We start from the raw sequence: 24,385 nt of genomic DNA on the forward strand, positions 1-24,385 counted from the left end.
TCATTACTATGAAACACATGTAATTCAAGCAGCAAACAGTTAAACTTACTGCAAATGACGTAGCAACTCAGTAGCACTTTTCCCTCCTACGCCGTTCAAAGCCAAGATGGGCTTAGGAACTTTCTGTAGAACAACAGATTTATGAAAAATAATTGTTGCACTGCCTGCTCCATGTTTTGGCCAAACATTTTACCAAACATTAAAGTACTATGAATATTTATAAAGTACTTAGAAATGAACAGTTCAAAGTCATAAACTGAAACAATATAAAACACTACATAGTATCAAGACACAGTACTGGCCACAATACTATTGCTATTTCTGTAAGGACACATAATGATGGACTCAAGTTACAAGATATCAGATTTTAGCTGAATATCAGGAACGGTTGAAGGATTACAACAACAGAACCAATTATCTCAGGAGGTGGTGAGCATTCCGGAACTGGAGGTATTGAAGAGAAAATTGGTCTGCATTTTGTCAGGTGTACCTTGATTTGAATTCCTGCACTGTACAGAGGGTTGGACTCTATTTTATGATTCTATGATCTTGGGGTAAGACATGAACATTCAATTCAGACAATGAATTGCCCCAATTCAGGACTATGTATCACCCATGAGAAGATTCCCTCTACATCAGTGGTTCCCAACCTTGGATCTCCACGCATTCTTGCACTGCAACTCCTAGAAGCCTTCACCACAAGCTGTAGCAGCAAGAGCTTCTGGGAGTTGCAGTCCAAGAATGTCAGAGGACCCATGGCTGGAACCCACTGCTCTAGATCAGGCATCTGTGCGTGCATGGGGCAGGCAGGTGTGTGTGTGTGTGTGTGTGGCAGGTGGGTGTGGCAGCTGGCTGGCATCTACGTGTGGGTGGGGACGTGTGGGTGTGTGCAGGCACCTGTGTGGGCAGGGGTGTGTGCAGGTGGCCGGCCACATGTATTGGCATGTGCATGTTCCGGTTCCTTTGGCCCTCAAAAATGTTGGAAATACCCAGTGTGGCCCTCACAGTCAAAAGTTTGGAGACTCCTGCTCTAGATGGTTCCACGGATTTAATAGTTCTATAAAGGAGATCTTCTCCAAAACAACCAGATTCCAAGTTGAAGTAATGTTGCAATCAAATGGGGAAAGAAAAGCTTGCCATGATCATGTTAGTTGAGATTGGACAAAAACCTGCACAAGCCATCTTAAAATTCTTTTGAATACAAAGAGGACAATATATCCTCACAACCCTCAAGCTATTTCAGGCTAAAACGCTCTCGCAGCTTTTGTATGGAACAATCCTAGGGCCCCCAGGCCCCAGTTTTGCCCCATTAGAGAGAACCCAATCAAAATTCATAAGGGCAGTCTTCCAAATGTCCAGATGTGTTTCAAACACCAGCTTATTCCAAGAATCTGGCGTACTCAAAATAGAAGCTAGAGTAAGTCTTGACTCCATCAATTTCTGGCTTAAGTTAAATTACTAACCCCAAGAATTAACATCCTTAATTCTTGAAGACCACTTCTGCTCTCCTTTGCTAAATGCAGTATATCAGAAGTTAACATCTATCAGCCTCTCCCCTCAGTCCCTCCTTACAATGGGATTAGACAAGGTGACTGCATTTGTCAAACAGAGAGCTTCTGACATAGAGAGAAAAAGCAATCATTAGTCTATCTCCCCAATTTTCTCACAGCAGATGACTCCAGATATGTTGTAGCTCTGGCTGCCTACGTCTCTCTCCTGGAATTGCTGACCAACTGCAGGGGGTCTTCTCACTAGTTAGATGGCACACTGATAGCACTCAGAGGTTATCAATGGGAGATAGAAAAATATCTCTATGGCTAAGTGGGTCTGTCCTTGCAGTGACAGCATGGTAGAATCAACAACACACATTATGTTACACTACCAGTTTTACCATGAACCTTGTGTTAAGCTTGTTCACCCTTTGCTTAACTGGTTCTTGGGCTGTCCTGAAACAAAGATCTTACACAAACTACTTTTAGGCCTTACTCCTCAGACTACACTTACATGAAAAATCTTGCATGCAAGATTTAATGGGCAATGATTTTGAGATATAACTTTCCCTTATCTCTTTTTTTCCTTTGTATTAGGGTTGTGACTGTCTTATAATTTCAATCTGCATTACGTTCAATGTCTTTTGCTGGTTGTGGATGGAAACAAACTGAAAATGAAACCAATCCCAAATTGTTTAGGGCTTCATAAACTGGGCATAAGAATATAAATCTTGATAAGCAGGGATCCTGTTCAATTACTTCACCAGAGAGCTGCACATTGAATTGACTGCAACAATCCAACTTTCAAGTTACTAGCTCCTACATCACTCTAACCAATTATACTTATCAAAAATGGACATAGTTGAAGCTGGCAAAAGCGGTTCTGTCCTGCCTCTCTGTCATAACAAACTTCTACTTTGCAGAATTTGGATTCCTGCAGTGTGGAAATGAGTTTCACATTCTCAACCCTGACCCGAGTCACTTCATTCAAAACACAATTATGCAGGGCCATTATCAAACTGCAAAAAAACTTTGTGGTCTAGCAGCTGACAAGGCAGTCTAGGCACAGAGGACACAGAAATGTACAAAATCTTAGAGAAGTCCCCTGGACTGCAAGGAGAACAAACCTATCCATTTTGAAGGAAATCAACCCTGAGTGCTCATTGGAAGGACAGATCCTGAGGCTGAGGATCCAATACTCTGGCCATCTCATGAGAAGAGAAGACTCCTTGGGAAAGACGCTGATGTTGGGAAAGTATGAAGGCAAGAGAAGAAGGGGACGACAGAGGACGAGATGGTTGGACAGTGTCGTCGAAACTACCTACATGAATTTCACCCAACTCTGGGAGGCAGTGGAAGACAGGAGGGCCTGGCGTGCTCTGGTCCATAGGGTCACGAAGAGTCGGACACAACTAAACGACTAAGCAACAACACAGGTATGGAAATTTCAGATTCCTTACACTACAAGCCCCATAATTCTCAATTCTACATAACACACAGACATCTAAATGTGACTCACCTGGAAGAAAGTCTTCAACTGGAAGGCTTTGAGGCTAAGCTCTACCTAGTTTCATGTTCAGAAAGAAAGTTTCCAACTAGCATTTGGGCAGGAGCAGGGGTGGAGCTAGGCCTAGCTCACCCTCAAAGCCTTTCAAGCTGAAGTCTTTAGGTGTCTGTAAGGCCTCGGTCTGTCAAGCAGAACACCTAGAATGGAGAATTATGGGATTTATAGTCCAAGAAACAAAACAACAAAAGACCCCATTCCACTGCACTTGGTAGGTCAGGCTTACCTGACCAGATGCCCTCTTGTTGTGTTGGACTGCAACTTCTATCATTCTTAGCCAGCAGGGCCAATACTGAAAATGCTGAATTTTGCAGTCCAACATACTTCTAGGGCACCAATTTGAAGAAGGCTACAATAGATCAATTCCTTGCATTAACATAAGCCAGTGTGAAGCAATGGTGAAAAGGCAGAAGAGGGGAGGACAAACAACAGGATGTTCTTGCCTCTAACCTCTTCTATTATGTCCCAACATACATAAAGAGAAAACAACATGCTCGGCATGTGAACATGCTTGCTTCTCTCTCTCCTCCATGTTCTTTCAATATCTTGCCTCAATCAAAGTTACAATTTAGATGATAAAACTCTTTCTAATAAGAATATGAATAAATAACTGCTTTGATGTTTATGTGAACAGGAAAATATGTTCCGCGTCAGCTTTTAACAACGTTCACCTGCAACATACACGTTTTTGAAATATAGCATGATGAGCATCCATACGGCTATGCTTCCCCAGCTACTACACAGCAATTTTATGGTACTTCAGTACCTTGAATATTCCTCTTGATCCATTCTTCTCAAATGATTTTTAGAGATAATAAGCTTGAGGAGTGAGATGCTCCATTTATAGAAATAAAAAGACTTCATAATGGACTGCCTTGTCTGCATTCCCAGTTATAAAGTAACAGGACAATGAATCAAATTAAATCCAGAAGTTAAGCACAAGAAAATCTCTATGTTTCTAAGCTGAAGTCTTTGGAAGCTCAAAATAATAATAATAAAAAGTAAAATCTCCCCACCCCCTCCATTGCAGCAACTTGCATCTTTCTGTGAGGTACTGCCTCAGAACAGCCATTTAACAAGGTGGTCTGACTCCCTCCTCATCTCTGATTCCAATATATTTGATGCTCACCTATACCTTAAACAAGTCTTTCACTTCTGGTTTTCGCAGCACCTCCTCTGTGATGACATGGTCAGCACCAAGGGACTTCAATCTCTCTGCCAGCTCTTGGAGATTAGGTCTGAGAAGCAGGAAGGGAAAGCAGGGAAGAAGAAACAGAAGATCAAGCAACATTTGCAATTTATCATACTGTACTGCATGGAAGAGAGGAGAACATTTCACCGTTTTATGAGCCCACATTACTGCAAACTTTTATTCTGGTATAAACTTGTTTGGAAAAGTTACTTATTTGGACTATAACTCCAACTATCTTCCAGCCATCATACCCAGTTGCACATTCTGTAAGAAGCTGCTGTGGTGATTTCTGTGAGTTGTAGTCCCGGGTGGCTAAAAATCAAAACTTTTTTTAAATAAAATTTATTTAAATCACAATTTAAATTTAAAAAAATTAAATTTAAAATATCAAAAATCTGATTTTTTAAAAATTTAAATCACGTTTTAACTGAAACCTACCCTGCCATTAGGCTAAGGCATCTCCTGAAGAACTACGACTCCCAGATACACCTTGGCAGCTTCCTTTTTTCCACACATGTTGGTGTCTATAGGTGTGTGTTTGTGGGCTGAAACTCTCAGAAGTTTGCCTGGGCAATTTTTGGAGAATTCTGGGAGCTGGCATCCAAGATAAACAAAAAAAAGCACACACATATGTAATAATGGAGTCTACCTTCTTAATAACATTCCCCGTCATCATGTTAAGGAATGCATCCAAAACATGGTCTCTTACCAGCTCTGTAACTTAAAGGAAGCTGGCTGAGTCAAAACAGCAGATTGGGGGGGGGGGGGGAGGAAGGAATCACCACAACCTTATTGTACACTCACCTATCTCTGATCACATTTATTGTTTTGATACCCTTAGCTGCCGCAAGCTGGATAACAGCCTGTCCCACTCCACTATTGGCTGCGTTTTGGATTACAGAATCTCCTGTAGACAAATAGATGCATTTTTAGTTTTAAAAGTTTTCTACCCTTTAGTGGAAGAATGATATTGTTAATCCTCAGCTGCTAAAGAGTAAGTGAGATTCTGGGCAACACAAATGATAGCAGTCCTAATACTGACATCATCATTTTTTCTAATTTGAAGAGTGAAACTCTAGAAATCAGAAAAGTGGCATATGTTAGCCACACTGACAATTTAAATGCAGAAGAGTTTATTTCCATCAGCAATGGCAATTTCTGCTAAACCACCACGATTATTTAAATAGGTAAAAAAGAAAACAGACATAAAAAACACTGCATACATTTGGTTGCTGTGGGGGAAAGGGAAATGTGAACAAGGATATCCAGAAAAGCTTATTTGAAAAGATACGTTTTGAGGGACTTTCTGAAGGGAAGGGGCCTGCCGTACCTCTGCTGCCAAAGCATCTTGTAACGTGGCAGCCACCACTGAGAAGGCCTGATTCTTAGTCACAGATTTCTGGGGCTGCCTCGGAGTGGCCACCTGCAGCATCACCACTTGAGTGGAGTGGGTGGAATAGGTAGATGATCTCAGAGAGGGGCGCTTTGAAAAGTAACGAGGTCCGAAACCGTTCACAGCCTTTTATGTTAACATTAATACCCTGAATTTGGCACAGAAACGTAAAGGAACCAGTGCAGGAGGGCCAGGACTGGGGAGATATGATCATATCTTGAAATATCAGAGAACAGCCTAGCCATCACATTCTGTACCTGCTGCAGCTTCTGTACCACCTTCAAGAGTAGCCCCATGTAGAGAATGTTACAGTAATCAATCCTCAAGAGTACTAATGCATGAACTAGCATTTTTAGGAATACATGCCTCTTCCTCTGCAGGAACATAACTTAGTCCCTTCTTAGTCCAATGGCCCATCTCTTCTACTGTCCCATTTTCCATGGAAACTATGCAGAGTCTTCCAGCTCACAGACAGAGACTGAGGATCATCACAGGGGAATATTAGGTTACTTCACATCAGAAGACAGTATTGCTTTCAGGTTTCTTCCAACTGGACACCATCTAGTCTGTGCCCATCATCCCCAGCCAGCACATCCAGTGGCACAATGAGATTTATACTCCTTGTGGACTTGGTGTTCGCTCACTCGGGTAAAATGTACAAGAGCAGAGAAACCCAAACAGTGAATAAACCTCAATCCCCTTTTACCACTGTGCACTTCTACTGTAGCTGTATAATCCTAGCATCCATACCATGAGTTAAGAAAATTTCTGATGTCATTCTAGGCAGTTCAAGCAAATATTCCTGTGGAGTTTCTAGTAAAGTTGCCCATGATATACAAAGATTACTCTGACGCCCCTTCAATACATACCTGGTTTCAAGATCTCAAAGTCACATAACATTCGATACGCTGTGCACGGATTGACACCTAAGGTGGCAGCACAAGTCAGTGGGATATCCGACGGTATTTTCAGCAGAGTTTCCTCATCAAATACAGCCTCTGTGCGCCATGTTCCTGGTTTGAAGGATTAAAAAGTACAATTCAAGCTATAAGAGCAGCTGGAAATAGGCAGCTTAAGTTGTATGTTTCCACAATTGAAGTAAAAGGTTTCAGGTAGTATACTGAACAATTTAGAAAAGATGCCAGCCACAGAGACTGGCGAAACGTTAGGAAGAACAACCTTCAGAACACGGCCAAAGAGCCCGAAAAACCCACAACAACCATTAGATCCCGGCCATGAAAGCCTTCGCGAATACAATTTAGAAAACATTTCTAAAATGTCAGTAGTTAGAAAACCTTTTCCTTCAGTGCCCCTAGGCGTGGCAATAAGAGAGTTTAGCTTATTTACTGGGTCTCAAACATTTTACTGGACAGAACATCAGGGGCTGGTCTTTTAATTCAACTTCTGCATGTTGCTGTAAGAGCTATAAGCATGTCGTCTGCATGGCCCTTTGATTGCTTTTAAAGTGTTAAAAATATAGCCCCTGAAACAGACCAGGGCAATGGTGCCAGACACTTCTCCTTCTATCGTAATGACATTATTGGCTGATGTTTGTTTCTAATGAGTGCCCTTCATGACTGGTTCTCTTATTCTAAATGTTCTCAATTCTCAGTTTAAACATTGAGTCAAACTTACCAAGTCCAGCATCAGCTGGAATCACCAAATCACCTGGTTTCAGCGAAGTCACATGACTTCCAGTCTTCAACACTTGTCCAACACCTTCATTGCCCCCAACTGCAGGCAAGTCAGGGAGAATAGCATAGGTTCCTACAAGACAACCAGAAACAAATCATTAATATTCAAGCTTTACTGGATATAAACAGTGGAGCTATAATAATAATAATAATAATAATAATAATAATAATAATAATAATAATAATAATAATAATAATAATAATAATAATAATAATAATAATAATAATAATAACAACAACAACAACAACAACAACAACAACAACAACAACAACTATTATTATTATTATTATTATTATTAGTATTATTATTATTATTATTATTATTATTATTATTATTATTATTGAGATATAAAAACAGATTCCAACAAATAATACAGACAAAGGCTGTTTATTACTCGCCACCAATAACCTTTCAGTTATAACAGTTTCCAAGGTGATTACAAATATGGAGATAGCTGTATACTCCACATAAACAAAATAAAATCCAGTTGTGATCAACACCAACCACAACTTCATGACAGTGTGTAAGCTTTCTAGTCTTCTAGGATTTTTTATCAAGTTAGATGGTTAAAAAACAGCTTGGTGTGGGGGTAAAACATAGACATCTCAAATTTGACTGTATGTTTTAGGCATTATACTCAGTCCCAAATAGAGACTGGGTAGTTAATAACAGCAACAATAAAATTGTGTGCCATCAAATCAACTCCAACTTATGACAATCTTTTTCAGAATTTTCTGGGTCGAGAGTACAGTGTTGCCTCGCTTAACGATTGCTCTGCATTATGACAAAATCGCTGTACAACAATCTTTTTGCGATCGCAAAACGATGGTCTAAATGGTTTTTTTTTCACTTTGCGAAGATCGATTCCCTGCTTCAGGAACCGATTCTTCACATTACGAGGATCAAAACAACTGATCGTCAGGTTTTCAAAATGGCCACCAGTTGCTTAAAATGGTTCCCCGCTGTGTTTAGGGACGGATTCCTCGGCACCGAAAATGGCCACCATATGGAGGATCTTTGCTGGACGTTGAGTTTTTACCCCACGGGTTTCAATGTGTTTCAGTGGGGTTTTTAATATCACTTTACAATGTTTTCTCTTAACTGCAATTTTCCTGGAACGGATTATCATCGTTAAGCGAGGCACCACTGTACTCAGAAATGGTTTACCATTCCCTTCTTATTGAGGTCATCCTGAGACTGTGCAGCTTGCCTAAGGTCACACAGGCACAGCAAACTTCCAACCTGCAGCCAGATACTTAACAGAGCCTCGTGGTGCAGTGGCTAAACTGCTGTACTGTAGCCAAAATTGTGCTCACGACCCGGGGTTCAATCCGAGGTAGCTGGCTCAAGGTTGACTAAGACTTCTGTCCTTCCAAGGTCGGTAAAATGAGTACCCAGCTCACTGGGGGAGGGCAGTGTGTAGCCTGCATAATTAACTTGTAAACCCAGAGAGTGCTTGAAGTGCTATGGGGCAGTATATAAGCAGCATGCTTCTGATTTTGCTTTGCTATCCATCCAACAGTTAACAACAAACATAAGAACTTAAGAAAACCACAGGTGATCAAAACAAAAGCTTATTCACTTGGACATTCTATTCTTGCAGTAACCAATAAGCAGAACATTAAAGAAAAAATTCACAATTTAGGTTTTTTAAAAAATTATATGCCAGTTGCAGCAGAAGCTGGGCCTTGGAAGGTGGACAGAGCACTGTAAAACCTGGTATGTTATTAATCTTTCATAACCTGTTTGCCTACGTGTCTTTTCACAGCACAAAAGGAACAAGATGGGGGGAGATGGCACAATTATGCTAAGGAATATTGCACTTATGAACAATTCAGTTTGTTTGCTAGCCAAGGTTACCTTGAACCATATTGATGTCTGATGGGTTGATAGGGGCTGCAATCATTTTCACATGGACTCCAGAATCTCCCAGTTCTGCTAGATCTATCTCTTTTAGGCTGGAAAAAAGACAGACAAAATGGAGCACTTTTCCTAAGAGCAATTCTCTCTTATCTTCAAGGTGATTATCAAGCATTTCACTGGAGTTCTCTCTGTCTTTTATGAATTCCCTCATCAACTCCATTTCTATTACAAAAGAAAACACGCAAGACTTCAGGCAAAAACAAAAGAAAAGTAAAAAATAAAGAAGTCAAAAAAAATTATGTCTAAGGAAGTGGATTTGTCTGCGGAAGCTCACATTAAAATATGGCAGTTACTCTTTAAGGTGCCATGACTTTTTTCTTCTTTTTTTGTCTTATAGGCTAGAAGACCAATGAGATGGCTGCCTCTTCTAACACAAAGGCTTGTTTAAGTACAATTTTCTCTTAAGAACTTCTATCAGTATCGCATCAACTTTGGAGCATCTTCGTCTTTTTATCAGAACTTAGAAACAGTAATCATAATGCTATTATGTAAAATAATTATTATGGTTACTGAGAATAAAACATCAAGAAATTTCTAAAGTCAATTCCTTAAACTAAAAAAAATCACTTCAATTTGCTGAAAATTACTGTAATGAGTTAATGTGCCAAGAAACATGGAAGCAACATCATTTGTCGTTTTAACAAGTAAAAAAAAATTAAACTGAAATTGGTTGCTGAACAAAATTAACAAATTATAGGAATAAATTAGTGTTTAATAAATTATTTTCACATTCTGGTTCTTATCTTACTATTTGAAAAATGAGTTTCAAAAACAACTAAGAATATTTCTACACTTGCAGCTTATGGACGTTACTCACTTTTAACAATGACACTGGGACAATATGTCATTTTGTGATGTATGTCATGTTGTCCCCCCCCCCCCAAATCTTTTCCTCCAGAACTGGTCTGCGGCAATTTCTAAGCACTTTAATACCCAGGTGCAGTGCCAGCCCATCAAGCACAGACTGGCTGGATTGCTACAGTTCCTGTAATTGGCAAGGTCTTCCTCCTTCACCCTTTCCTTTAAAGCAGGTTTTTTTCCTTGGAATTCTTGTTTCTAATGCACTTCTGTGAACAGCTCTTAATTAGCAACACCCTCTTCTCTACAAAAGAGTTCCTTTAGTTGCCGACTTTCTTTTTTTCACAGCAGAAACAAGTGCTTATTTTGCTTTATTTTATTCAGTTGTAAAAACAAAGCCACAATTAAAACAGACAAGCAGTGACTTATTGGAGAGGGGCAAAATAGGAAGTTGCTCATTAAAGGGAGACTGGAATGCAGAAGCAGAAACTTCGTTTAGTAGGACTTTTGAATAACCACATAGTCTTGTTCCCAAGTTGGGCACTGAAGGTTTTGTGATTGGGAAAATGGCACAGTATAAAATGCCACATGAATCTTTGTTTTAATAGTTGCAGTCTATCAGAAGAAATGCCTCAATAACATTAAGCGCCTATAACCAGAAGTAGTGGGAAGTGAAATCAGGTATGGCAGTAAAGCCAAAGTCAGGTGTAAGACCAATGCAAGAAATAAGTACTTAACAGTTCTAAAAGCTGACTAGTCAGGTAGACAGTTTATGTTATGGTGTCAATAAAGACATGAACGCTTATTGGTTCCTTCCTCCTTGGGGCTGGAATTCTGGAACTGAAGGGACAGGGAGATCAGTACTCCTGTTACCAACAAATAAGAGTAAACTGGCAACTGGCTTGTCTCAAATATTGTTTTTTGTGGTCTCTCTCTATATGGCCAATGTCCCTCTCAAAGAGAACATGGAAAGGGTCATTCAAAACCACCATACTATGGTGGAGGATAGTAGGAAGGGTGAACATACGAACAGTTCCTTTGGTTATTGAGTCTCTGGAGAGTGATGCTTCTTGTATTGAGTCTCCATGGCAGGGAATCTGGAATAAACAGTGGCATCTCTGAGGGATTCTTGATGTCAATCTCGACCGAGACTGGGTCCTAGATTGTTACTGAGTGTCTTGTCCCCTAAAATGGAATAAGGCAGTCACCCACTCTGCATGTGATGGCTCAACTGAATGTTCAATGGCACATGGTGGAGATTGTGTCATGCTATGAGAAAATATGTTCCTTAACTCACCAACAGAGATGGATCCTATGCACATAATATCAGCATTACCAGATGAAGCTACCTCGCCAGATGGGGTTTTTGAATGAGGAATTGGAGGATGTTGAGAAACAGGCAATTTAACCACAACAGATTGCAATGACAACTAACCTTGATGTTCCACTTTTTTTCTTACGTTGTTTATGTTTAAACAATCTGAAATTGAAGGCCCCTTCTTATGTTTTATTGGTGTCAATGGTAGGATTGATTTCGAAGGGCTAGGATATGAGATATGCCTCAAGTCTAAGTTTCTGGTGCGTCCAGTTGAGGAGAGGCCACTGGCAGGTGCATTGGACTAGGTTTAGAAACTGTTACTGGAGTCGGTTGAGATTGTTGTGTCAAGGAGTCCATTGCCTACAAGGATTTTTCCCACAAATGAAATCTAAGACATGACTGATGGTTTTTCAGTGCAACCTTAGTTAATCTTTTACAGAGAGTGCACTGCTGTGTAAGCTGTTTCTCCCCAAGGCAGAAAAGGCACTTCTTATGCCTGTTGGAGCAAGGAACTTTCCCTCCACAGACAGTACCTTTTTGAATAGGATTTCAGAGTCCATAAAAATTGGTGGGAATAGGGAGTGGGGCAAAATAACAAACAACTATCTTTTTTGGACAATGAAGAAAAAAGATTGGATGAAAAATATGACAACAGAGACTACAACAGAGAAAAACAGGTAGGCTACACAGAATAATTACAAACTAGTTGTGAGGTGAGAAGAGAAATCACTCTATAGAACACTCTCTAGGTTGGTGGCTGTCAGCCTCACGTCCCCAGATGTTCTTGGATGAAAAGTCACAAAAGCCTTCACCACTAGCTGTGCTGGCCATGATTTCTGGGAGTTACAGTCCAAGAACATCTGGGAACACAAGTTTAGCAAACACTGTTCTAGGTACTGTGTGCATGGTAAAAATGATTGAAAAGAGGAGGAACTGTTAGGGGGAGCACCTGAGCATGCACAGTGGGCACTGGAGGTAAAGAGATATTTTAAGAATACAAGGCTCCAAAACATTCAGAGGATTGTTTTGCATAGGTCTCAAAACCCGTATGTGTGATTTATAGACACCATCAAGAATAAATTTTCTTCTAACATCAGCAGATCATTAGAACCCAAAGATCGCCCACATGTAAGACATTAGCTGTGAGGGACGATGTGTTTGTTCACAGAAAAAGTCTGCCTTCTGAGTATAGACAGAAGGCAGGAATTAATTTCCAGGATCAAATCAAAGTACTGTAATGTCCTGTCACACCAGCCACTGTTTCTTCACTAAACTTTCTTCAATCTAAGTAGCCAAATGGAAGGGGGGCAGATTTTTCATGCTTTTTAACTGTTCAACAAATAGGGAGTTTGAACATCATACTTAACGACTGCAATTTACTCACAAAGCTACCTGTAGATACCAATCCACCTTCTGCTTGATTTAAATAATGTATATGGGGGGGGGCTAAAATATGTCAACTACCGTAGCAATTTTTAAATCCCTACAGACTCTTTTTCTGCCTTTCAACCTTTACAAAAGGGATTTCCAACAGTTTTCTCACTGTAAGCAGCTAAAAGTCATTGGACACACTACTACTGAAGTTCCTGCTTGACACACTGAGCTCTTGCACCAAAAAATAAACACAAATAAACTTTAAATCCCAACAAGAAGTCAGCCCACACGCTGATTTCAGAACTGTCTTTTTTCATCTCTACCTCCACCCAAATTCAGGGATGTTCATGGGGAAGGAACTTTGCCCTCCTTGGAATATTCATTTTTAAAATTATTTTAATTGCACAGACAGATTTAATGGCCAAAATCTTGACTGTGTATTTATGTAATGCAAACCATATAACATAATTATCTGGTGCCAGTAAAATTTAATTTAAAAATATTTAAAACTTCTTATACACTTAAGTTTTGGTTCTGAGGCTCCCTTGGGCTCCATTTTGCTTTGGGGAGAAAAAAAAATTACCACTGGATCACTGTGTGTCAGTCCCAGTCCTGGTAGTGATGATATGGTGGTGATTTTTTTTTTTTACTATCAAAGGCTACCTGCTCCCAAATCACAAGGCTCCCAAAGTGCAAAACGGATTATAGCAAGCTGGCAATTAAATATTTTCAGTCTGGTTTACCACACTACACAAACAGGATTTTGGTTACTGAGGTATAATGGCTTGTGTTACACATGTGAATTATGCTAACATGCCAGCCAGTGCAACTTCCAACTTCATTCCAGAAAAATCTTTGTGGGCCCTGAGAGGATATCAGAAAAGGTTCTTTCAGACTTAATGCTGTCAAGGGATGCTAAAATATCTCAATAATTACAGATTAAACTCTTACAAAAACTAAAACAAGCATAGACTTTAGTTAAACTAATGAGGGACCTGTCTGAAGACTTTGAAGAGCTATCATGAGGATCTCATCAGAAAAAACGGTAGCTGTATTTAGATATTTTACCGTGTTTTCTAGCTCTCATGATGCCACATCAGTTTACACCAAAATCTAACACACACTGAGGAACACAGGTTAAAAAAAAAAACCACACTACAAATGCAAAGCAAGACACAAATATGAAAAGACAATAGCTGCACAAATCATCCATCCCCAATGAAAATGAGACAGCAGCCAAATCCTACAACTGTGTCACTTGAACACATTCAAGTCATTGCAAAATGTGCATCAAGGCAAAAATCATGCCAGCTGCACAACTGGTTGAACAATTAATTGCACAATCAGACACAAGGACTATCTAGGTGTAATTTCTTGTGAACTTCATGTTATGTCAAATGGAACAGAATTTCAGCCAACATGTTAGACTCTGGAATGTTCTACTTGCGGAGTTCAAAGTGCCAAGAATGAAAGTAGATTATATTCATCACCAACAGCTGCCCATAGCAGTCATGCCTATTGACATAGAAGACAGCGGCCATCACTGCACTTACAAGTTTTCAGTAGCCCAGCTGTCAAGAAAAGGCACAAGCTTCAGACATGCCTTTGAGGCAGATTCTCTGTACCACCTACTGCAGCTAAAACACTGATACTATCTGGCTTGAGTTGATAGGCAATACTTATTGAGAGGTGCAATTATCCTTTAATATGGTAGTTCCCCAAACTGGGGTCCCAGATAACAGTGAATTTCAATTCCCAAAACATCTTATTGCTGGACATACTGGCAGGAACTAAGCATCCAACAGCATCTAAGAACTCAAATTTGGGGTGACAGTCTTAATTGATGGTTGACGTGGAAGCCTTAAAAAGTCAACACTGCCTTTAATAAAGTTTATTATGCATTACACAGTATTTATTCTCACTAACCATCTGTTATTAAGCAGAACTGTCCACTAGACCAGACCAAAGTCAGAACATTATTCTTCAAAGTTTCATTTATTTGTCCAACTGCAAGGTTGCTCTGAACAAACTGGAGGAAGGTACAAACACAAATATAAACGTGGAAGACAAACACAGCAAAGATATACAAACTGCATGCTCTTCATGAAGGTTAAGGAAAGTAACATTATTCTTGTATGAACACCTGCAGAGATACAGAAGATACCTTGCAGAAAATGCAGAAAAAAGAACAAGTCACTGGCAGGTGAAAGAGAAGCTAATAAAACTATAGGGTGGTTTCAAATAGACCTAGAATTGAACATCAAAATGGCACCAACTGAACCACCACAACCATAACCCAACTACATGACGGTGCATTGCTTAATGTCAGTCATGATGAATAATTAATTTAGGCTTTTCCCCATAGAATAGCCTACACTTCCAGTCTAACTCTATTATCTATGAAATGTTCACTATTCTGCTTTGATCTGTAACATTTGAATTAAGACAGCTTGCCAAGTAAATGCTAAAAAACTTTTAACATATAGAAATTAGCATCCTTTGATCTTGCAACTGAGATACTCTTAAAACAATTTATTGAGACTCTCAGCCAAATGCAACGAAAGTCCTTCTCTCCCAAATGGTAGATACCAAGCTACAAATATAAGGAAATGACCTCCCTTCCCCTTCCCCTTCCCCTTCCCCTTCCCTCCTTCCTTCCTCCCTCCCTCCCACCTTTCCCCCAGCACAGGGACTCAAGGCTTCTGTATGTCAATATTCCACCTCTTACTGTTGTCACAGTAAGAGTTAATGTCCTTTAATTCTTTTCTGTTGTTAGGTAATTCTGTCCTTTAGTAACAAAAGGCTTACACTGATGTTGAGCAGGCCAAGCCCCTGTGAAACCACTATGTCACAAATTAAGACATGGAGGAGGTCGGGTTTTGTTACTTTTACCTCCTTGGATTCTGCATAAGCAAAATCCTTCTGGACACAAGACATTCAGATTTTTCGAGGGAAGGACAGTGGTGATACCAAAGTGGAAAGAAGGCCTTTTATTTTGAAATTTTGAGGAGGCTGTTTTCTTTCCCAAACTTCATTATTTTATGCTTTGTACACTATGAAACAGACCAAAATGCCTGTTTGCAACAGCATTTGGGACCCATCTTGGCCTAACAGCAAACACTTGATACAGTAGTATCTAAATCTTTAGTTACATGCACAGCAAATCTTCAGCTTTCTATGAAAGGCATGCAGTCAAGTCTATGACAATCCATGCCAGGCTCCCACAAAGTACCGTATTTTTCTGTGTATACAACCCCCAATGTATAAGACAACCCCGTAATTTTGACCCTTGCCAGAGATGGAGAAGCAGTTAATGGGCAACTGCTCCTCCACCTCCGTCTCCTGCTGCTGCTGCCTCCACTGCCCGATCACCTCCTCTAGGGCGACTGCTGGGCCTCACCTCCAGGTCACGTCACCACTGCCTTGTCCCCTGCCTGAAGGGAGCGCTGGAGGAAGCGATGTGGTGGCAGCAGTCAATGGGTAGCAGCAAGAGGTGCCCGAGCGCATGTGAGTGCTCCTTTGCCTCTGCCTCTTGCTGCTGCCTCCACCAATGGAGGGGACAAGACAGTGGCGTGAGATGGAGGCGAGCCCCGACAGTTGCACTGGAGGTGGTGATTGGGCGGCGGAGGCAGCAGCAGAAGCAAGAGATGCCCAAGCGCGTGTGAGTGCTCCTTTGCCTCCACCACCTTCCATGTATAAAACGACCCTCAATTTTCTCCCTAATTATTTTAGGAAAAAGTGTCATTTTATACATGGAAAAATATGGTATCCTGACTTACTGTCATGTCAAGACGCTCCTCTGTAAAGAGCAACAGTTCATGATTTGCAAAGAGCAAGCAGCACCTGCTGTAACTATGCTTCAGGACATCTCTGCATTCACAGTACACAAAGGCACCCAGGGGAAACAGAAGGGGCCACAGCAACTTTACTGCCACTGACTCACGTCTAAGAGGGACTCAACTACTGAGGTTACTACTGGGTGGTGGGTGAGAGGTGTCCCCATCTTATCTTCTTGCTCACACCATGCCTGGGGACTGAACTGAATCACAAGAGCCTGCAGGACCTAAAGTGAGGTGGTAGCTAGGGAAGGGCTTCCTAAACGGATGGAAGTGGCTTCAGCAGCAAAGGGCTTTCCTTTCAGAGTGGCATCAACAGCTTTCCTTGCAGAAGAAAAAGAAGTGATTGTGATGGCTGGGAGCTGGCAATCAGAGGAGGAGGGAAGATGTCTCCTTATAAGCTACTCACTTCCCTTTGCTTCCCACGATCCGTGTAAGGGTAGGGACAAGGAAAGTTAACATGGCCTTACTATGAACTCTGCTTATGTAACATCCAGAGGCAGGTGATAACCACCCATCAGTTCCTAGCTCCCAGTGTGGAAGGGCTTTGGCGGTACTTTTCCTTGCAAAAGACCCAGTGATGAGGGTCATCCGGGGTCATATGAGAAGAGGATATACAGATGTGTAGGAGCTGGCCAACAATGCCCAGTCACAAGGCATGGTGTGAGCAAGAAGATGAGATGGGGACACCTCTCACCAGAGCGCGGTCCATTCCAACAGAGGGAAAGACAGAAGGAAGTTCAGGAGGGACAGCTTTCTCAGAGGCAGCTTCAACAGGCTCTCTCAAGGGGGTCAAAGAAGAAACAGCCACTGAGGGTCTGAGGGGAGAGTTGGAGAAGCAGTTGGAAAAGGTGGGACATGAAGGTGAAGAGGGAAACCAATCAGAAGGAAGAGAGAGAAAAGGTTGGCACGGGGGGGAGGGCCAAGTGAGGGGGAAGCAGTAGTAGTAGAGGCAGGAGAAAGTGAGAGGAAGGAGGAAAACCTACCTCCAGGGTGGGAATGGATCTAACCGGAAAACCCCTGGACCCATAGGTGGGAAAGGTTGCTAAGCCATCTGACTGGGGAGAAACAGAAGACAGAGAGTGAAGGTGGAAACTGAAGGGAGAAAGGGAGGGAACAGAACAGAAAAGCAGAGAAAGAGCGGAATGGCAAGTGCAAGAGATAGGAGGAGACCAGGGCCTTGGGAACCTGGGAAGAGAACAAGGTGGAAAGAAGACCTGGGAGATGCATCCGTGCCCTTGTTACCAGTATTGTTGGGGAAGACAATGAAAGACTGGCAGCCTGTAGAGCAGCCGGGACCGTGGAACCTCAGTTATGGGAAACCATTTGTTAAAAAAGAGTGGAAAACCCTTTTTGGCCCCATTGGAAGAAAAGGAGAAAGTCCATGTTCCGATTGGCGTGTTACAACTTGAATCTGTGTCTGTGTCTGAAGAGAAGGGAGGAGGAGAAAGAGAGGAGATTTGGCTCACAGCATGAACCCTCCTCACACACGGTCATCAGGCAAGGAGTGCCTGGTAACGCCAAGCAACCCGGACCCAATCCTAGGAGCCGGGAATGGTGGGAAATGGCAAGTGCAGGCAGACACTGTTTTTCAGTAATGTTACACACAATCCAGCCAAATTTGAGCACCAGTAACATTGTTTATTTTCTTCATACAGAGAAAAGCCATATGCAGCTGGAGTTCTCAAAATAGATTTCGCTGTTTCAATGGACTCATTCCAGCAGTTCCTCTGCTAGCCCAATAACTGTTCCTTTCAAAAGCTTTCAGATCCTGACTGTTTAAAACCAACTGATTCCAAACACAATTGCTCATTTGCTACCATTAACGTCAGGGGGAATGTCTGTATATATTCTAAATACAAATATCAAAAGCCCTTGCTCAAACCTTTCCTAGCATCGGTGTTATAAGGCCTTTTTTTTGCTTAGCTCAGCTGAGAATTGCTGCTCATCTGTTTGACCTTGACTAAAACACAGTCACATGGATGAAGTGATTACATTCTGTTTTATTTGCAACCACACACTAACATTATGTCCAGAATATTTTATCTGTGTGGTATTCAATCTCCATGGTTTCATGGCTGCTCACTAATAGAGCATTCCATTATGCCTTCATTAACCAATATCTATCAGGATTTACACTGGATGAATTTAGAGATCTTTTCTGAATTCATGATAATCCCAATCACAATAATGTACCGTCGAAATCAGGCCAACCTACTGTCAACTACAGTAGATTACCTCTGCTGCTCAATATGACTTGCAAAAACAGTGTGGGACATATTTGTCTCAATATTTTACATTGGTTAGACAAAAAAAGTATCCTAATAATAAAAAGAAAAAGTTTTGTTAGGATTTTTGTGTGTTTTAGACTTTGTCTGTTAAGAAAACACAAACAAACAGAAATGGCAAGTGTTGTTCGCAGCACTTCAGATGACTAAGTCATAGAATGCACAATCAATTCAAACCAATAATAATAAAAAATAAAAATAATGTGTTTGCAGACTTCATGAACTAATATGTTTACTTCAATGCAAGTGTTCACTAACTAGAATCCAATTCACAAGCAACAGACTAGCCTAGTTAGCACTGAGCAACACAAAATAGTTTCTACTTTTTAGTTCTAGCTCTATGTGAATTCTGCAAGAAAGCATGAACTGGAAAGAGTTAAATGCCCTGTTCTTAGGGAAAAGAACTAAAAATACATCTAAACTTACTTTCATTTTTTCATGGCTATCACAAAATTTGGAATGACCTTTTTATTTGAATATTTTTAGACTTATCTTTAGGGCAAAGAACCTTACTTTAAGGTACTTTACATAAAAACAAAGCATAAACTACACAATCACCAACCCATGAAGAAACAGTACTGTAATTTAAAACAGTAGCTAATAGATAATTGTGTTCCATGAAGACAGTTCTGGCTTATGGTGACTCTTTCCACGATTTTCTAGGGAGAGAGAATTCAAAAGTAGTTTACTATTCCCTTCTTTTGGAGGCATCCTGGAGCTGTACAATTTGCCAAAGGTTGTGTAAGATGGTTTTTCTCTCTCTGCAACAGTGCTTCCTAATCCTGGGTCCCCAGATGTTCTTGGACTACAACTCCCAGAAATCCTGGCCAGCACAGCTAGTGAGAAAGGCTTCTGGGAATGTTAGTCCAAGAACATCTGGGGACCCAAGGTTGGGAACTATTGCTGGAGGCACAGTGGGGAATCCAATCTCCAGCCTCTGGCTTCACAGCCAGATATCTGAGCTATCAAACCAACTGAAAATAGTAGTTAAAATAGCAGTTAATGAAAGGCTATTAAACCAACTGAAAATAGTAGTTAAAATAGCAGTTAATGAAAGGCGAACGAATCCAATATACTTTAAAACCAACAAAAGATAATCATCAACAGCAGCAGGTGCACATCTTGCCTTTAATTGCAGGAGTATTTTGTGGTCACGGATTTTAACTCACCACTGCAATATAGTTGCTCTGCAGATGTAATTAAGTATAGGTTCACATTGGATACAACTTTTTGGTCATATCGGCTATGGTGATGCCAGCTGAAATCCAACAGAATCTGGAGGGCTGCAGGATTCCCTGCTGCTACACTAAAGACATGAGATTAATTGCAATTTTCTTACACAATTTTGTACGAGTAGCTAACGCAGTGGTTAAGGACCAGGAATTGTTTAAAAATAGTACAGAAGAAAATCTGACAAGACCCTGATCTTAACATTTCTGCACAGTCCAGATTAAAAAACAAATTGTTAATTTATAGCTCCCATGAAAAATTGATGCTATAATGGAAATGCTGACAGGTCATTAATTACTGCATTGCTAGTAAAGTAGAGTAGGAACCTAATCATCCAAATTTGCTGGAATTTATTATGCCATTCAGCTGAATAATGGTCACTTGCCTTGACTGATCAAATAAATTGTGTAAGAAATCCATTGCTTAATCTACAAGATGCTGGGCAGGGAATTTTATGGCTAATGTCATATTTGATTTCCTATCAGGACAGAAATTAAATATCACAGTGGCACTTTCAAGAAGCTATGTAAGAATCAGAAAAGAGAGCACAGAATCACCAATAAGCACAGCTGACTTTAAGCAAAAGAGGGTAAGTTGTTTTTATACCACATCTCAACATAATTAAGTCAACAGTGTAAGACTTAATGTCAATTGTCTTCACTACTTTCTCCTGCACCGTTCTTCTTTACCTATTTAAACGGCTGTCCTTTCATGCTGCAGCCACAATTCATACAGCTTTTCTGCTCCAGGCTGCCCAATGATTACCTGAGTTGCCACAGGTACCCACAGCCCCATAACATACTACCATTACCATGTTCTTCTTCTGGCAGCCTTCATATATGAGAAAGGAGCATCATCTTTACAATGTAGGAGGGATGTGTGGTCCTCTCCATACTGTTGGATTATAACTACCACTGCACCATCCCATCTTCACTAGCTATGTGTTTGTAGTTAATGGGTGATGCAGTGCATTATCTGCAGCTCTATATTTCCCTTCTTATTTCAAGAATATTTCTATTACTTCTAGTAACCTCCCAGGAGTTATATGCATCAGTTTTGATACCCCCTCCTTCCAAAGAATGAGATAAACTTCCATAAGAAACCATCTGATACCCAGCTTTTACTAGCTTACTGCTGTCTGCTCTCACTGATCACACAATGAAGAATTTCAGGCAAGAGGAAATTTCCATTATTACTGGCTAAAAAGATTGAATTCGGTCACTAGTGTTAAGCCACACTCTTCATTCATCCTTCCTATTTGCAATATAGAAGGGAACTAAATGAATTACAATTGAGATAATGCCAAGTGTTAAAAAAAACACGAAAATATTTAAGTACCAGAGAGCAATCCAAGATGTGTAATTTTCAAAATGTGAAGTATTGTTGCCACTATCACCTGCAACTTGAGCCTTTTTGTTGGGTAATCTATGCCAGTATCTCTGGCATCAAAAGCATTTGACATACCACCTAACAACAATTCTTCCCCAGTTATATTACAATAATCACCCCACCACTCCAATATCTTATAGCTTTCCCAAAAATAAGGACAACACAATGGTAGTCCTCCATTTTTCCTCCCTATTACCACACTTTCACAAATGTAACCAAAGAATCATGGAACTGGAGAGTTAGAAAGGACCTCTAGGATGACTGGGGCTAACCCCCTGCCGAAAAAGGAAAATCACAACTTAAGTATCCCTGACACGTGGCAAAATAATATTTGTTTAAAATTTTGTTCATTAGGATCTTTAACTTACTTCTCTTTAAAAAGGTAATGTGACATGAAGAAAGCTGCAAAAATAAAGCTTGGAAAGATGAACATTTGCACATGCTTACATCACATGAAGTGGGAGATTTGGGACACTTTAGAATTATTTTTCTTGCCTGAGATGCCACACAGACAACTCTAACAATTATTGTTGTTTCATGCTGTCAAGTCAGACCCAACTTATAGTGACCCTAACAGGGCTTTCAAGGTGAGATATTTAAGGAATAGTTTTACCAGTTCTACTCCTCCAGAAAGTTTCAATGGCTGAGTGGGGATTTAAAACCCAGGTTTCCGGAATCCTAGTCCATCACTCTATCCACTACATCACACTGGGTATCCAATCTAATAACAGATAATAGTTATTATCACTTTAAGCTACATGTCTTTGCAGTTACTTGTAAAGTAATATTGTATGGTTGTGAAGTAGGGCCATATTAGTTTGTAGTGTACATTACTTATTTATCTCCTACTTTTGGTAATGTATCAGGTCAGTCTTGATTATTATTGGATTTGTGTGCCATCTTACAAATGTCTTATTTTCATTGGTTCCCTCTGTACAAATCATCATTTGGTTTGAGAATTATTTTGTTTCTCTAACCTTATCCCCTTTATGAAAAGCATTCACAGTTTTGCATTTTCAGTGTATGCCATCAGCCATTTTGGAGGAGAGGATATGATAATGTCCCATTTCAACAAAGACCCTGTATCTGAAGATCAAGAGAGGTCAAAGATGCTTTCCATTATTTATTAAATTGCCCTTTATATGAGCACCCCAGAAGCCAACTTCTTGCTGGCATTCTTAGACCCCTATGTTATAGACACCACCACCACCGGCTTAACCTTGCACATTGATTGTGGGTAGGGATGCAAATACTACCTATCAAGTAGCAAAATTTGCTTTGGCAGGAAAGAAAATAGATGCCAAGCATTAAAAAAGGGAGGTTATGTCATCTTGAATTTATGTATAGATATATGGCTTCGGACTCCGCCCCCTTCCACACCAACGCCCCCCCCTTCACTGCTGCCAGTGAAAAACCAGCGCCTTCCAGCCCCAACGGGAATAAATTAATAATACTAAACAAAATAAATGATGGTAATTGAATAAATGTAGATTGTTGTTCTTGAAAAAAATAAAACATCCTCCCAAAATAAGCCCTAATGTATATTTTTTAAGCAAAAATTAATATAAGACCGTGTCTTATTTTCGGGGAAATGCAGTATTTATCTCCTACTTTTGGTAATGAATCAGGTCAGTCTTAATTATTAATTTTTAACTTTTACAAAGGAATTTCTCTATAATATTTACTCTTGGCTTTTTAAACCTTTGGCAAACCTGTCAGGCAGGGCAAGAAACACTGCGGTGTACTGAATACAGTGTCAGAATAAGAACTCTTGGTTTAAACACCCACTCAGGAACAGAAACTCACTAGGTGACAGCAAAAGTAAATCATTCCTCAAACAAGCTTGGAAACCGTATTATGGTTCTCATAAATTGACAACAATCTGATGGTACATAGTAAAAACAATACAAAGGACGTACCAATGAAAACACCATAATTAAAGTCAGAATCCTAAAATTATACCTAAAACAAATGGCCTTTAGTAATTAGAACTGTTAAAATAATAATTGAAAAGGTTTTGAAACCAAAGTAAAAAAAATAAAATAAAAAGTAAAACATAAAAACGTGGTGGCACCGTAAAGGCTACCTTTCATATTTTTTAAATGTAAGCTTTCGTGGACAAGAGTAGTTCGCCCAGAGTAGTCTACTGACTACACGGGGCGGGGGGGGAATATAAATTCAATCAATCAATCAATCAATCAATCAATCAATCAATCAAGAAAGAAAGAAAGAAAGAAAGAAAGAAAGTCAGTCCACTTCATCAGACATCAGGGCTCAGCTCCTTCATTCTTGCCCCCTTTTAGGCGACCATCTTATAGTATTTACTCGGGAGGAAATACTAATAGAGACGGCAGGATTTACTTCCAAGGAGAGACGGTCTCTCCAGGTCTGCGCCATCCTCCCTCCTTCCTTCCTTACCGCAGCACCTGAACGGGGTCCCCGTGCTGCTCGTAGGCCAGCCCTCGTGGCCGCGCCCGGGTCGTCATCCCAGCCGCTGACAGGACGCCGACATCGCCGCCACACAAGAACCGGACGGGCCGAGCCCAACTCCCTCGTCTCGCTGCCCGGACAAAAACCATAGCAACCATGGCTGCGAAACCCGCGGGCGCAGCGATGATGACGACACCACCACATGTCCTCCTCCCCCTCCCCGGCGTCGTCGTCAATAGACGTCATCAAAACACCGCCCTCTGCCTTCCCTGGGAGGTCGCGCCTCTCCGCTCAGGGAAGAAGCTGGGGAGGGACAGTTGACTTTGGGGTGGTTATTCCAGGGTTGGAGAAGGAAAAAAGGGCAGGTTTCTTTTTGTGTTCAAAGGAATTGGATTCAGATTGCTGGTCAATGACCATACTAAAACATTTATTATTATTATTATTATTTATTATAAAAAGAGAGGG

General features: G+C 40.6%; 2 protein-coding genes across 5 annotated transcripts in view; one reads left to right on the forward strand and one right to left on the reverse strand.

Moving 5' to 3' along the window:
* Positions 1–9,990, forward strand: part of LOC110082282 (putative transmembrane protein 244) — a 36,417-nt gene extending 26,427 nt beyond the window's left edge. For 2 of the 4 annotated variants that reach the window (XM_078380190.1, XM_078380197.1), the window contains one exon: positions 4,223–4,361. In XM_078380190.1, the coding sequence (XP_078236316.1) occupies positions 4,223–4,236 (14 nt within the window). In that variant the 3' untranslated portion in view covers positions 4,237–4,361. Of the gene's footprint in view, positions 1–4,222; positions 4,362–9,594 lie in introns of those variants that run through there. The other 2 variants (XM_078380198.1, XM_078380193.1) reach the window with 2 other exon arrangements.
* The window catches only part of MECR (mitochondrial trans-2-enoyl-CoA reductase), a 28,064-nt gene extending 3,913 nt beyond the window's left edge, over positions 1–24,151 (reverse strand). The window contains exons 1-7 of the mRNA XM_020799689.3: positions 23,909–24,151; positions 9,195–9,292; positions 7,275–7,406; positions 6,509–6,652; positions 5,051–5,153; positions 4,190–4,292; positions 50–123 (exon numbers count right to left, since the gene is read on the reverse strand). Coding sequence (XP_020655348.3) covers positions 50–123; positions 4,190–4,292; positions 5,051–5,153; positions 6,509–6,652; positions 7,275–7,406; positions 9,195–9,292; positions 23,909–24,078 — 824 coding nt within the window. The 5' untranslated portion in view covers positions 24,079–24,151. The remainder of the gene's footprint in view (positions 1–49; positions 124–4,189; positions 4,293–5,050; positions 5,154–6,508; positions 6,653–7,274; positions 7,407–9,194; positions 9,293–23,908) is intronic.
* Between the last annotated feature and the right edge of the window lie 234 nt (positions 24,152–24,385).

This window comes from Pogona vitticeps, chromosome 9 (genome assembly GCF_051106095.1).
Source record: "Pogona vitticeps strain Pit_001003342236 chromosome 9, PviZW2.1, whole genome shotgun sequence".
NCBI classification, from domain to species: Eukaryota; Metazoa; Chordata; class Lepidosauria; order Squamata; family Agamidae; genus Pogona; species Pogona vitticeps.